At 48.6% G+C, this 15,687-nt stretch overlaps 1 protein-coding gene across 2 annotated transcripts in view; it reads left to right on the top strand.

Annotated features, from left to right (window-relative positions):
• The window catches only part of LOC118936482 (E3 SUMO-protein ligase PIAS1-like), a 122,435-nt gene that overhangs the window by 51,045 nt on the left and 55,703 nt on the right, over nt 1–15,687 (top strand). For both annotated transcript variants that reach the window (XM_036981423.1, XM_036981422.1), the window contains exon 2: nt 6,162–6,645. In XM_036981423.1, the coding sequence (XP_036837318.1) occupies nt 6,162–6,645 (484 nt within the window). The remainder of the gene's footprint in view (nt 1–6,161; nt 6,646–15,687) is intronic.

Genomic DNA, 15,687 nt, shown 5'->3' with positions numbered 1-15,687 from the left:
ATGTATGACCTTGTGCTACAAGAAAAGGTCAACCAGTGAAGAACAAACACCATTGAAAATACAACCCATATTTATTTTCCCTGTTTAACTTATAACTATTTGCACATCATTACAACACTGTGTGTATATATATATATATATTATATATATATATATATATATATATATCTGGATGGTTAGAGCCCTGAATGCTGATTGGCTGACAGCCGTGGTATATCAGACCGTATACCACGGGTATGACAAAGCATTTGTTTTTACTGCTCTAATTACGTTGGTAACCAGTTCATAATAGCAATAAGGCACCTCGGGGGTTTGTGGGTATATGGCCAATATACCACGGCTAAGGGCTGTTCTTAGGCACGACGCATTGGGCCTTATTGCTTAAATATTACATTTGAAATTTATTTATTCTTTTGGAACTTTTAGGAGTAATGTTTACTGTTCATTTTTTATTGTTTATTTCACTTTTGTTTTTATCTATTTCACTTGCTTTGACGATGTTAACATGTGTTTCCCATGCCAATAAAGCCCTTGAATTGAATTTAATTGATGGAGAGAGAGAGAGATGACTCAAGTAGAAGAGTATCCATTTAACAAACCAATCATTTTAAATACCTTTTTTATAGAAGGTAAAGTAAAAACTCAAACCGGTCTGTACAGTCATACCAGTAACATAGTAAAATATGTCATACCTTTACTTTTCTTTAGGGTGCTATGTAGAGGTTAATACGAGTTAGCAGAGGTCTTCAACATGTGTGTTGTTCTGTGTTATTGAAGGTGTTTTCTAAGACCCCATCTGTGTGACCAGAAATCAAAGTTGAACTGCTGGAGACAGAAATGCCAGAGGGCGTTACTTCGCTGTCAGATATGATATATCAGTATGTTAGGCTGGATTCAATTAGAATTTATGTGTCTGAATCTTCTGTGTGCTTTACTGCCTTATCATACACATTTCCTTTATTTTATAAGGAAAGCACAGGAAGTGTAGCCTATGTGCTGCAGTAAAAATAGAGGACAGAGTGAAGTGTGACTTACTCAATAAGGCCAGCGATTCCCAAACTCAGTCCTGGGGACCCCCAGGGGGGCCCCTTTTTGGTTTTTGCCCTAACGCTACACAGCTGATTCATATAATTAGCTAATTATCAAGCTTTGATCATCAACTGTGTAGTGTTAGGGCGCAAACCAAAATGTGCTCTCCTTGGGTTCCTGAGGATGGAGTTTTGGGAACACTGTTGTAGGCCTTGCTAATAGCTGTATAGCCTAAATCCTCATGATGCTAGGATTGATGCTACATGCTTGGAGTCTGGACCCATCACTCCTCTCACAGCATGGCCTAAAGGACTGTGTGACATCAGATGTTTTGGCCTGTGTGCTAAAACCACACCAGACCTCCTTTCAAAACAGTGTCCTGATAATTACTGTAACTGTAAATATGATGATTGGGCCTTGTATGATGAGTCAGGAAAAGAGAGAGAGTGCTCTGTCCTGCTGTCTGTCTCCTCCTCTGGCTCCAGTGTTTTTGTCTCTATTTGTTTTCCCTCACTTTTCTTCAGGTCAGTGGAGGAATGTTACACATCCGCAGTGTGGTAAAGGGGGGGGAATATGTGTACAGTTCTGTGTGTGCTATGCTAAGCTACAGTTAGGGTTTCTAGGGCTAGTGTTAGTGGTAGCTGGGCTATGCTAAGCTACAGTTGGATAGGGTTTCTAGGGCTAGTGTTAGTGGTAGCTGGGCTATGCTAAGCAACAGTTGGATAGGGTTTCTAGGGCTAGTGTTAGTGGTAGCTGGGCTATGCTAAGCTACAGTTAGGGTTTCTAGGGCTAGTGTTAGTGGTAGCTGGGCTATGCTAAGCTACAGTTGGATAGGGTTTCTAGGGCTAGTGTTAGTGGTAGCTGGGCTATGCTAAGCAACAGTTGGATAGGGTTTCTAGGGCTAGTGTTAGTGGTAGCTGGGCTATGCTAAGCTACAGTTAGGTTTATAGAAGCAGGTACTCACGTGCCATCTCCTCATTGGTTATACCCACGTGGGTGATTGAAAGACAAACTGTTTTGCCGGTCGTCGTGGTAATACTATGAAAGTCTAGATGCCAATCACCATATATATTCAAAGATGATAAATCCTGGAAGGAGTAGAGATGACTAGAAACTATTTGGTTGACCGTTTTATGTGTGGATTAATTGTCGGAGTAGAGGACCTTGTGCATTTCAGGTAAAATAACAACTCAATGTTTATATCCCAGGACAAATTAGCTAGCAACAGCAAGCTAGGTAAATAGAACAAATTAGCTAGCAAGTGCACCGCCAGCCGGTTTGGGTTCCCTTTTAGGGTTTCTAGGGTGAGTGTTCGTGGTAGCTGGGCTATACTAAGCTACAGTTAGACAGGGTTTCTAGGGATAGTGTCAGTGGTAGCTGGGCTAAGCTAAAGTTAGATAGGGTTTGTAGGGCTAGTGTCACAGTGGTAGTTAGGCTGTGCTAAGGTACAGTTAGGGTTTCTAGGGCAAGTGTTAGTGGTAGCTGGACTATGCTAATCTACAGTTAGCATTTCTAGGGCTAGTGTTAGTGGTAGCTGGGCTATGCTAATCTACAGTTAGGGTTTCTAGAGTTAGTGGTAGCTGGGCTATGCTAAGCTACAGTTAGGGTTTCTAGGGCTGGTGTTAGTGGTAGCTGGGCTATGCTAAGCTACAGTTAGGGTTTCTAGGGCTGGTGTTAGTGATAGCTGGGCTATTCTAAGCTACAGTTAGGGTTTCTAGGGCTGGTGTTAGTGGTAGCTGGGCTATTCTAACCTACAGTTAGGGTTTTTAGGGCTGGTGTTAGTGGTAGCTGGGCTATGCTACGCTACAGTTAGGGTTTCTAGGGCTGGTGTTAGTGGTAGCAGGGCTATTCTAAGCTACAGTTAGGGTTTCTAGGGCTGGTGGTAGCTGGGCTATGCTAAGCTAAAGATAGATAGGGTTTCTAGGGCTAGTGTCACAGTGATAGCTGGGCTATTCTAAGCTACAGTTAGGGTTTCTAGGGCTAGTGTCAGTGGTAGCTGGGTTATGAGAGATTTCAGAAAGACAGATACACACTCTCTCTCTTGCTCTCAATTCAATGGGCTTTATTCGCATGAGAAACATAGCACTGTCTCTTGCACTCTCTCTATCTTTCCCCCTCTCTCTCTCTTCAGCTTGTGTATGTGGTTGACTACTGGGAGTGTGTGTGTGGGGGGGTAGCAGCTCAGGGGAGGTTTTAGTGCTCTGTGTTTTAATCACTGGTTTTATCTCTCCCCTGTCATTAAGATAAATGATATGAAGGTGGCTATCCAAGTCTCCAATATTCCACGCCCAGGGCGTTTGTTATACTAGGGGTGTGTGCTGCGTGTGCCTGTCACGTTGACTTATGTGCTGCCATCATATCTGCTATTTTACCCATATATTTGATTATTATGTAACCTATTACATTAGAGCTTCTGAGGGCTGTTTTCCATAAGAAAACACACAGCTGCTGCTCAGTGGACCTGTCACCTCATTCCACACCCACCCGGTGTGGTCTGAAACAGCCCTGATACACCCAGTGTTATCCTGCTACCTTAGTCTTTCAGAACCACACATTATCACCTCACTTAAGTTGCGCTGCTGGAGTGACTCACCCTCCATAAGCTTTGCTTGTTGTTCTTCTTTGTAAACAAACACGTGTGACTGTCTCAAACTGCTGTTTTGGGTAACCCAGTACCTCATAATGAAGCTTGTGCTGGACCTTGTGCACATGTTGACTGTAGGTATTTATTTAAAAAGTGCTAATATTCAAAGCCCAAAAAGTGTAATTTACCAAAATGCTAACAACTACTAAGGAATCCTCATAGGATGCTAACTAAATGCTAATAACTACTAAGGACTCCTTATAGGATGCTAACAACTACTAAGGAATCCTCATAGGATGCTAACAACTACTAAGGAATCCTCATAGGATGCTAACTAAATGCTAACAACTACTAAGGAATCCTCATAGGATGCTAACTAAATGCTAACATTTAGAACGTGGCACATAGAAATGCCATGAATAGAGCCGGCGTTATTCCTTATTCAACATGTCAGAGAGGCGTGTTTGTGTTCTACATAGCCTCTTTCTGAGTGTTCCATAACATTGCTTTCCCCGGGTTGTTCGCTGTAGCTAGTTAATGTGGTAACATAACTGCACAAGGTGTAGCCTAAACAAATGGTTAACGATCCGGTCCGCTAGTAGCCTAGCTTTAGAATGGCCCGTGATATGCTTTATGAATATAAAACGTGGCCCTCCGATATAGCGTCAGTATTATGGGTCATGTCTTTTGTACGGTAGCCTATAAGGTCTAGAATCGATCAGTTCGCAGAGGAAAAGAGGGAGACGTGGTGGCGTTGTCTATAAAACCCGTATATGAAACACAGTGAGAAAAGTGGGAGGGGCTGAGCGTGACTACAAATTCAAAGACGGCCTACTTTTCTCTAGATTACTCAAGGGAGAGAAAAACATAGCCAGACTGCTGTTTTACTACTAAACTCAATGCTGCTGTTTTTTATTTATTTTGTAAAGCAGCTTGTGTTTCTTAAGCAGCCAAAGGGTAGCTAACTAGAAGGCTGGAGGTAAAAAGCAAGAGAGTCGCCTGTGTGATGTGTACACTATAAGCTGTGCCTGTCTGCCTGACTTCACACTCATCGCTTGCTCCCCTGCAGCTCACCAGCTGATGTAGGCTGTGTGTGCTGGGTGTGACGTGTCCTTCCCACTGCTGAATGCGCTGCACATCTGGGCTGCTGCTAATATTAATTGAGCTTATCACTGAAAAGCGCTCAATCGTTCCAGAAACTCTTGTCCAGTCCACTTAGTAGTCTGATTTTTGTCATAGAGATCATTTTCTCGTCTCATTTTCTATATTTTTTTCTGGGTCTGTTTTATATTATAGTCAATATTTTTGTTGATGAAATGAACGCTGTGGTATCGGCACCTAAGTATCATATTGTGAGGTCCCTGGCAATTCCCAGCCCAAGAGCAAATGAGATGTTAGTTGCTCTGAATGTCCACCCATAGCATGGAGAACATACATTATTAATATGCATGGGCATTTCATTATTGTAGATAATGAACAATTTGCATCTCATTACCATGGAATTAGTATCAGCTCACTCATGAACTGGTTCCAGTCCACAGGTCGTACTGGTAGGAACCTGGTCTGATAACACTTCATTGAAATTCATATCACACCCTCGCCACATGTAATTATCTGTAGTGTAAACTCGGCCTGCATCAACCCATATGAGAGAGCTGGTGATACGTATTAGCCTATATCACATAGTTTACACATTCATTTGATGGATTTAGCTTAATCTGTGCCATGAAAATTCAAAATCATGAATCAAAATGAAGCTATTTGGCTACCCAGTCTAAAGCAGTAGGACTATTGTTGAGGTGAAACAACTGCAAGAATGCATAGAATACGATGTCTGGGGGCGGCAGGGTAGCCTAGTGGTTAGAGCGTTGGACTAGTAACCGGAAGGTTGCAAGCTGCCAAGGTAAAAATCTGTCGTTCTGCCCCTGAACAGGCAGTTAGCCCACTGTTCCTAGGCCGTCATTGAAAATAAGAATTTGTTCTTAACTGACTTGCCTCGTTAAATAAAGGTACAATTTAAAATACATTTAAAAAAGGGTGTATATTAAAGTTAACTGGGTTTTTAGGTGTAATGTATATCTTCTTGAGTGATGGAATAATGGCGCATTGCGTTCCCTTCATGGATTCTTCACAAACTGGCAATGATAGTTAAAGCTCTTCTGTGTGAGGCAACTGATCATTAGACTTCTCCTACGCTGTTGTCCATGTTTCACGCTACGCCGACCAGGCACCTTTGTTGGTTTAAGCAAGGAGTACTTCAGGAGTTTTGTAGACTCATTTCCTTTAACCTAACTCAACACACTCTCTCTCTCTCTCTCTCTCTCTCTCTCTCTCTCTCTCTGCCTCTCTCTCTCTCGCTCTTTCTTTCTCTCTCTGTCTCTCTCTCTCTCTCGCTCTCTTTCTTTCTCTCTCACTCGCTCTCTTTCTTTCTCTCTCACTCGCTCTCTTTCTTTCTCTCGCTCGCTCGCTCTCTTTCTTTCTCTCTCTCTCTCTCTCTCTCGTTCGCTCGCTCTTTCTCTCTCTGTCTCTCTCTGTCTCCCCTCCACAGCAAATGGTGATGAGCCTGCGCGTTTCAGAGCTGCAGGTTCTGCTAGGTTACGCGGGCCGCAACAAACATGGGCGAAAACATGAGCTGTTAACCATGGCCTTGCATCTCCTGAAAGCCGGCTGCAGCCCCGCCGTGCAGATGAAGATCAAGGAGCTGTACTGCAGACGCTTCCCCACCAAGATGGGCTCTCCCTCAGAGCTGGTCCTGCCCGGACCACACTACCCTGCCTCGGGAGGAGGGGGCACCGCCGCCCTACCTGCCGGCCTCAGCCAGCTGGTGTATGAGGGCCACGGGCACGGGGGAGTACCCTCGCCGGCTGCCCTGCTGCCCATCTCGTTGCTGGGGCCTGGCAAGCATGAGCTCAGCGGGCTGGCGCACCACCTGCCCACCTCGGCCACCCTGCATCCGGTGCACCCAGACGTCAAGCTGCAGAGGCTGCCCTTCTACGATATGCTGGACGAGCTCATCAAACCCACCAGTCTAGGTAAGGGTGTCTGTGGGTGGCTGGTGTCTGTGGGTGGCTGGTGTCTGTGGGTGGCTGGTGTCTGTGGGTGGCTGGTGTCTGTGGGTGGCTGGTGTCTGTGGGTGGCTGGTGTCTGTGGGTGGCTGGTGTCTGGTGGGTGGCTGGTGTCTGGTGGGTGGCTGGTGTCTTGTGGGTGGCTGGTGTCTGGTGGGTGGCTGGTGTCTGGTGGGTGGCTGGTGTCTGGTGGGTGGCTGGTGTCTGGTGGGTGGCTGGTGTCTGTGGGTGGCTGGTGTCTGTGGGTGGCTGGTGTCTGGTGGGTGGCTGGTGGCTGGTCTGTGGGTGGCTGGTGTCTGGTGGGTGGCTGGTGTCTGGTGGGTGGCTGGTGTCTGGTGGGTGGCTGGTGTCTGGTGGGTGGCTGGTGTCTGTGGGTGGCTGGTGTCTGGTGGGTGGCTGGTGTCTGTGGGTGGCTGGTGTCTGTGGGTGGCTGGTGTCTGTGGGTGTCTGTGGGTGGCTGGTGTCTGTGGGTGGCTGGTGTCTGGTGGGTTGCTGGTGTCTGGTGGGTGGCTGGTGTCTGTGGGTGGCTGGTGTCTGTGGGTGGCTGGTGTCTGTGGGTGGCTGGTGTCTGGTGGGTGGCTGGTGTCTGGTGGGTGGCTGGTGTCTGGTGGGTGGCTGGTGTCTGTGGGTGGCTGGTGTCTGTGGGTGGCTGGTGTCTGTGGGTGGCTGGTGTCTGGGTGGCTGGTGTCTGTGGATTGGTATGTGTAGTGTTGCAAAACTACCGGTAATTTACCAAAGTTACCGGAATCTTCAGTAATTTTGGTAATTAACAGATAATCTATGGTAACTTTGGTAATGAATACTTGAACTTAAAAAAAATGTATTCATAAATAGTATTTATTTGTTATATATCTGTGTCCATATTGTCCAATAGTTTCTAGTAGATAGACCATATGGTTGCAGAGAAAATAGAATAATTCATGGAAAAAGCATCTAATGAATAATGGTATTCTTTTTATTGACTCTGCAACTCTTCCGACTATTGACCCTTTTCACAACTTCTTGGTTGTTTGATCAATTGGACTGTAAAGTTCCCAAATGTAAGGAGACTCGCGGGTTTTGGCGAATGCTTTCTAATGATCCAAAGTCACGCTGTTGCTACTGCCTGTAAACACACAGTCTAGTTCAACGTGAATGATGTCAGGTCCTACTGCCTGTAAACACACAGTCTAGTTCAACGTGAATGATGTCAGGTCCTACTGCCTGTAAACACACAGTCCAGTTCAAAGTGAATGATGTCAGGTCCTACTGCCTGTAAACACACAGTCCAGTTCAAAGTGAATGATGTCAGGCCCTACTGCCTGTAAACACACAGTCCAGTTCAAAGGGAATGATGGCAGCAGGCCTGTGTGGCAAATGGCTGATTTGCATAAAGGCCTACTGTATCACTGATTGGCTATGGTGCTCCAGTCTGTGTCGTCTGGACAATAGGTTTTATTTACTGCAGTGTTAATTGTTCAAATGCACAGCTGTTTTCCCACTATATATTACTGTAGAATTTTCACAAATGCTAATGAAGTGGGAACATCTGAAAATGATCATATCTATGTGCTTATCAGTCCATTTAGAAGCAGGCATCATATTCTTACTGGGGGCGTATATGAACATATTTTAACAAGAATTCATTGTTGCTAAAACGGTGTCAGTTCCACGTTAATATAATAATGATTCATGCTCTACCAACTGGGGGCCAAACGAGACCATACGGGGCCATACGAGACCATACGGGGTCATACGAGACCATACGAGACCATACAGGGCCATACGAGACCATACGGGGCCATACGAGACCATACAGGGCCATACGAGACCATACGGAGCCATACGGGACCATACGAGACCATACGGTGCCATACAGAGCCATACGGGGCCATACGGAATCCATACGGAGCCATACGGGGCCATACTGAGCCATACGGGGCCATACTGAGCCATACGGGGCCATACTGAGCCATACGGGACCATACTGAGCCATACGGGACCATACTGGGCCATACGGAGCCATTCGGAGCCATACAGAGCCATACGGGACCATACAGAGCCATACGGGGCCCTACGAGACCCATACGGAGCCATACGAGACCCATACGGAGCCATACGAGACCCATACGGAGCCATACGGGACCATACGGAGCCATACGGAGCCATACGAGACCATACGAGACCCTTACGGAGCCATACGGGACCATACGGGGCCATACGGGACCATACGGGGCCATACGGAGCAATACGGGACCATACGGAGCCATACTGGACCATACGGTGCCATACTGGGCCATACGGAGCCATACGGAGCCATACGGGGCCATACGGAACCATACGGGGCCATACGGAGCCATACGGAGCCATACAGAAATATTTTTAGGCCTCCTAGGCTGTGCATCCTCTGTCTAAGTAACCTATTTATAATAACGTGTACAGTTGCATCTCAACACTGCTCCGTTCTATTAGATATGCAAATACTGCATCACACCCCACTGCACCTTGTATGATAAAACACCTCCCCTTTCAACCTGCACCAACCTCCCTGCAAATATATGGAAATGTCTACATTTTCCTACATTAGCATTTTGATGGAGTAGGATACCGGATTGTGATTCATTTGCCTCCGGTTGCATGTACAAACACACTGACCACAACACTGTCCTCTCGCCACATCTCTCCTCTCTCCATCGCTCTCGTTTTTGACGTGCTGTGTTGTGTGATGAAATCCTACAGCCTCGTACACCTGTGCCTACAAAACACATCCCCCATCATGTGACTGTTAGGCACATATATATACAAACACACACACACACACACACACACACACGCTCCTCCACACAAACTCTTACCAAACCTCATAAAAAAACAGTGACCCATTCAAATAAATAATGCATTTCAATCACACGTGTCCCCCAGGCAGAGAGAACAGCCCGAGGTAGAGAATGGAGCTGCTTTCAGTCATTGAAGACCTGATTCCTTCCCTGCACGGTGTGGTAATGAATTATCCACAGCCGTAGTTTTTGAGGAGATGACCCTCTTTATCCTAATAATAATGGCAGGACAGTAATGAAGCAGCTTGATTAATTAATTTGCCTTCCCAGACGGACCGAGGGGAGCCCCTCTCTCTCTCCCCCATCTCTCTCTCTTCCCCCTCTCTCTCTCTTCCCCCTCTCTCTCTCTTCCCCCTCTCTCTCTCTTCCCCCTCTCTCTCTCTTCCCCCTCTCTCTCTCTTCACCCTCTCTCTCTCTTCCCCCTCTCTCTCTCTCTCTCTCTCTCTGTTCATCTCTAGCTCTATTCCTCTCTTCCCCCTCTCTCTCTTCCCCCTCTCTCTCTCTTCCCCCTCTCTCTCTCTTCCCCCTCTCTCTCTCTTCTCCCTCTCTCTGTTTATTTATAGCTCTATTCCTCTCTCTTCCCCCTCTCTCTCTCTTCCCCCTCTCTCTCTCTTCCCTCTCTCTCTTCCCCCTCTCTCTCTCTCCCCCATCTCTCTCTCTTCCCCCTCTCTCTCTCTTCCCTCTCTCTCTTCCCCCTCTCTCTCTCTCCCCCATCTCTCTCTCTTCCCCCTCTCTCTCTCTCCCCCATCTCTCTCTCTTCCCCCTCTCTCTCTCTTCCCCCTCTCTCTCTCTCCCCCATCTCTCTCTCTTCCCCCTCTCTCTCTCTTCCCCCTCTCTCTCTCTTCCCCCTCTCTCTCTTCCCCCTCTCTCTGTTTATCTATAGTTATATTCCTCTCTTCCCCCTCTCTCTCTCTTCCCCCTCTCTCTCTCTCCCCCATCTCTCTCTCTTCCCCCTCTCTCTCTCTTCCCCCTCTCTCTCTCTTCCCCCTCTCTCTCTCTTCCCCCTCTCTCTCTCTTCCCCCTCTCTCTCTCTCCCCCATCTCTCTCTCTTCCCCCTCTCTCTCTCTTCCCCCTCTCTCTCTCTTCCCCCTCTCTCTCTTCCCCCTCTCTCTCTCTCCCCCATCTCTCTCTCTTCCCCCTCTCTCTCTCTTCCCCCTCTCTCTCTCTTCCCCCTCTCTCTCTTCCCCCTCTCTCTCTCTTCCCCCTCTCTCTTCCCCCTCTCTCTCTCTTCCCCCTCTCTCTCTCTTCCCCCTCTCTCTCTTCCCCCTCTCTCTCTCTCCCCCATCTCTCTCTCTTCCCCCTCTCTCTCTCTTCCCCCTCTCTCTCTCTTCCCCCTCTCTCTCTCTTCCCCCTCTCTCTGTTTATTTATAGCTCTATTCCTCTCTCTTCCCCCTCTCTCTCTCTTCCCCCTCTCTCTCTTCCCCCTCTCTCTCTCTTCCCCCTCTCTCTCTCTTCCCCCTCTCTCTCTCTCTTCTCCCTCTCTCTCTCTCCCCTCTCTCTCTTCCCCCTCTCTCTCTTCCCCCTCTCTCTCTCTCCCCCATCTCTCTCTCTTCCCCCTCTCTCTCTTCCCCCTCTCTCTCTCTTCCCCCTCTCTCTCTCTTCCCCCTCTCTCTTCCCCCTCTCTCTCTCTTCCCCCTCTCTCTCTTCCCCCTCTCTCTCTTCCCCCTCTCTCTCTCTCCCCCCTCTCTCTCTCTTCCCCCTCTCTCTCTCTTCCCCCTCTCTCTGTTTATTTATAGCTCTATTCCTCTCTCCCCTCTCTCTCTCTTCCCCCTCTCTCTCTTCCCCCTCTCTCTCTCTTCCCCCTCTCTCTCTCTTCCCCCTCTCTCTCTCTTCCCCCTCTCTCTCTTCCCCCTCTCTCTCTCTCCCCCATCTCTCTCTCTTCCCCCTCTCTCTCTCTTCCCCCTCTCTCTCTCTTCCCCCTCTCTCTCTCTTCCCCCTCTCTCTCTTCCCCCTCTCTCTCTCTCCCCCATCTCTCTCTCTTCCCCCTCTCTCTCTCTTCCCCCTTTCTCTCTCTTCCCCCTCTCTCTCTCTTCCCCCTCTCTCTGTTTATCTATAGTTATATTCCTCTCTTCCCCCTCTCTCTCTCTTCCCCCTCTCTCTCTCTTCCCCCTCTCTCTCTTCCCCCTCTCTCTCTCTTCCCCCTCTCTCTCTCTTCCCCCTCTCTCTCTCTCTTCTCCCTCTCTCTCTCTCCCCTCTCTCTCTTCCCCCTCTCTCTCTCTTCCCCCTCTCTCTCTTCCCCCTCTCTCTGTTTATCTATAGTTATATTCCTCTCTAGCTCTATTCCTCTCTCCCCTCTCTCTCTCTTCCCCCTCTCTCTCTCTTCCCCCTCTCTCTGTTTATCTATAGTTATATTCCTCTCTAGCTCTATTCCTCTCTCCCCTCTCTCTCTCTCTCCCCTCTCTCTCTTCCCCCTCTCTCTCTCTTCCCCCTCTCTCTCTCTTCCCCCTCTCTCTCTTCCCCCTCTCTCTCTCTTCCCCCTCTCTCTCTCTTCCCCCTCTCTCTCTCTTCTCCCTCTCTCTCTCTCCCCTCTCTCTCTTCCCCCTCTCTCTCTCTTCCCCCTCTCTCTCTTCCCCCTCTCTCTCTCTTCCCCCTCTCTCTCTTCCCCCTCTCTCTCTCTTCCCCCTCTCTCTCTTCCCCCTCTCTCTCTCTTCCCCCTCTCTCTCTTCCCCCTCTCTCTGTTTATCTATAGTTATATTCCTCTCTCCCCTCTCTCTCTCTTCCCCCTCTCTCTCTTCCCCCTCTCTCTCTCTTCCCCCTCTCTCTCTCTTCCCCCTCTCTCTCTCTTCCCCCTCTCTCTCTATTTATAGCTCTATTCCTCTCTCTTCCCCCTCTCTCTGTTTATTTATAGCTCTATCCTCTCTCTTCCCCCTCTCTCTCTTCCCTCTCTCTTCTCCCTCTCTCTCTCTCCCCTCTCTCTCTTCCCCCTCTCTATCTCTTCCCCCTCTCTCTCTCTTCCCCCTCTCTCTCTTCCCCCTCTCTCTCTCTTCCCCCTCTCTCTGTTTATCTATAGTTATATTCCTCTCTAGCTCTATTCCTCTCTCCCCTCTCTCTCTCTTCCCCCTCTCTCTCTTCCCTCTCTCTCTCTCTTCCCCCTCTCTCTCTCTTCCCCCTCTCTCTCTCTTCCCCCTCTCTCTGTTTATTTATAGCTCTATTCCTCTCTCCCCCCTCTCTCTCTCTTCTCCCTCTCTCTCTTCCCCCTCTCTCTCTCTTCCCTCTCTCTCTGTTTATTTATAGCTCTATTCCTCTCTTCCCCCTTTCTCTCTCTTCCCCCTCTCTCTCTCTCTCTCTTCCCCCTCTCTCTCTCTTCCCCCTCTCTCTCTTCCCCCTCTCTCTCTTCCCCCTCTCTCTCTCTTCCCCCTCTCTCTCTCTTCCCCCTCTCTCTCTCTTCCCCCTCTCTCTCTCTTCCCCCTCTCTCTGTTTATTTATAGCTCTATTCCTCTCTTCCCCCTCTCTCTCTCTTCCCTCTCTCTCTGTTTATTTATAGCTCTATTCCTCTCTTCCCCCTTTCTCTCTCTTCCCCCTCTCTCTCTCTCTCTCTTCCCCCTCTCTCTCTCTTCCCCCTCTCTCTCTTCCCCCTCTCTCTCTTCCCCCTCTCTCTCTCTTCCCCCTCTCTCTCTCTTCCCCCTCTCTCTGTTTATTTATAGCTCTATTCCTCTCTTCCCCCTTTCTCTCTCTTCCCTCTCTCTCTGTTTATTTATAGCTCTATTCCTCTCTTCCCCCTCTCTCTCTCTTCCCTCTCTCTCTGTTTATTTATAGCTCTATTCCTCTCTTCCCCCTTTCTCTCTCTTCCCCCTCTCTCTCTCTCTCTCTTCCCCCTCTCTCTCTCTTCCCCCTCTCTCTCTTCCCCCTCTCTCTCTTCCCCCTCTCTCTCTTCCCCCTCTCTTCCCCCTCTCTCTCTTCTCTCCCCTCTCTCTTCCCCCTCTCTCTTCCCCCTCTCTCTCTCTTCCCTCTCTCTCTTCCCCCTTTCTCTGTTTTTTTATAGCTCTATTCCTCTCTCTTCCCCCTCTCTCTGTTTATTTATAGCTCTATCCTCTCTCTTCCCCCTCTCTCTCTTCCCTCTCTCTTCCCCCTCTCTCTCTCTTCCCCCTCTCTCTCTCTTCCCCCTCTCTCTGTTTATTTATAGCTCTATCCTCTCTCTTCCCCCTCTCTCTCTTCCCTCTCTCTTCCCCCTCTCTCTCTCTTCCCCCTCTCTCTCTCTTCCCCCTTTCTCTGTTTTTTTATAGCTCTATTCCTCTCTCTTCCCCCTCTCTCTGTTTTTTTATAGCTCTATTCCTCTCTCTTCCCCCTCTCTCTGTTTATTTATAGCTCTATCCTCTCTCTTCCCCCTCTCTCTCTTCCCTCTCTCTTCCCCCTCTCTCTCTCTTCCCCCTCTCTCTCTCTTCTCTCTCTCTGTTTATCTATAGTTATATTCCTCTCTAGCTCTATTCTTCTCTCCCCTCTCTCTTCCCCCTCTCTCTTCCCCCTCTCTCTCTCTTCCCTCTCTCTCTTCCCCCTTTCTCTGTTTTTTTATAGCTCTATTCCTCTCTCTTCCCCCTCTCTCTGTTTATTTATAGCTCTATTCCTCTCTCTTCCCCCTCTCTCCCTCTCTTCCCTCTCTCTTCCCCCTCTCTCTCTCTTCCCCCTCTCTCTCTTCCCCCTCTCTGTTTATTTATAGCTCTATTCCTCTCTCGTCCTTCTCTCTTCCCCCTTTCTCTCTTCCCCCTCTCTCTCTTCCCCCTCTCTCTCTCTTCCCCCTCTCTCTCTCTTACCCCTCTCTATGTTTATTTATAGCTCTATTCCTCTCTTCCCCCTCTCTCTCTTCCCCCTCTCTTCCCCCTCTCTCTTCTCTCTTTTCCCCCTCTCTCTTCCCTCTCTGTCTGTTTATTTATAGCTCTATTCCTCTCTTCCCCCTCTCTCTCTTCTCTCTCTCTCTTCCCCCTCTCTCTCCCCTCTCTCTGTTTATTTATAGCTCTATTCCTCTCTCCCCCTCTCTCTCTTCCCCTCTCTCTCTTCCCCCTCTCTCTCTTCCCTCTCTGTCTCTTCCCCCTCTCTCTTCCCCCTCTCTCTTCCCTCTCTTCCCCCTCTCTCTGTTTATTTATAGCTCTATTCCTCTCTCCCCCTCTCTCTCTTCCCCTCTCTCTCTTCCCCCTCTCTCTCTTCCCTCTCTCTTTTCCCCCTCTCTCTTCCCTCTCTGTCTGTTTATTTATAGCTCTATTCCTCTCTTCCCCCTCTCTCTCTTCTCTCTCTCTCTTCCCCCTCTCTCTCCCCTCTCTCTGTTTATTTATAGCTCTATTCCTCTCTCCCCCTCTCTCTCTTCCCCTCTCTCTCTTCCCCCTCTCTCTCTTCCCTCTCTGTCTCTTCCCCCTCTCTCTTCCCCCTCTCTCTTCCCTCTCTTCCCCCTCTCTCTGTTTATTTATAGCTCTATTCCTCTCTCCCCCTCTCTCTCTTCCCCTCTCTCTCTTCCCCCTCTCTCTCTTCCCTCTCTCTCTCTCCCCTCTCTCTCTTCCCCCTCTCTCTCTCTTCTCTCTCTCTCTGTTTATCTATAGTTATATTCCTCTCTAGCTCTATTCCTCTCTCCCCTCTCTCTCTCTTCCCCCTCTCTCTCTTCCCCCTCTCTCTCTATTTATAGCTCTATTCCTCTCTCTTCCCCCTCTCTCTGTTTATTTATAGCTCTATCCTCTCTCTTCCCCCTCTCTCTCTTCCCTCTCTCTTCCCCCTCTCTCTCTCTTCCCCCTCTCTCTCTATTTATAGCTCTATTCCTCTCTCTTCCCCCTCTCTCTGTTTATTTATAGCTCTATCCTCTCTCTTCCCCCTCTTCTCTCCCCTCTCTCTTCCCCCTCTCTCTTCCCCCTCTCTCTCTCTTCCCTCTCTCTCTTCCCCCTTTCTCTGTTTTTTTATAGCTCTATTCCTCTCTCTTCCCCCTCTCTCTGTTTATTTATAGCTCTATTCCTCTCTCTTCCCCCTCTCTCCCTCTCTTCCCTCTCTCTTCCCCCTCTCTCTCTCTTCCCCCTCTCTCTCTTCCCCCTCTCTGTTTATTTATAGCTCTATTCCTCTCTCGTCCTTCTCTCTTCCCCCTTTCTCTCTTCCCCCTCTCTCTCTTCCCCCTCTCTCTCTCTTCCCCCTCTCTCTCTCTTACCCCTCTCTCTGTTTATTTATAGCTCTATTCCTCTCTTCCCCCTCTCTCTCTTCCCCCTCTCTTCCCCCTCTCTCTTCT

Source organism: Oncorhynchus mykiss, chromosome 6 (assembly GCF_013265735.2).
Source record: "Oncorhynchus mykiss isolate Arlee chromosome 6, USDA_OmykA_1.1, whole genome shotgun sequence".
Classification (NCBI taxonomy): Eukaryota; Metazoa; Chordata; class Actinopteri; order Salmoniformes; family Salmonidae; genus Oncorhynchus; species Oncorhynchus mykiss.
This window is presented reverse-complemented; position numbering and strand designations above follow the sequence as displayed.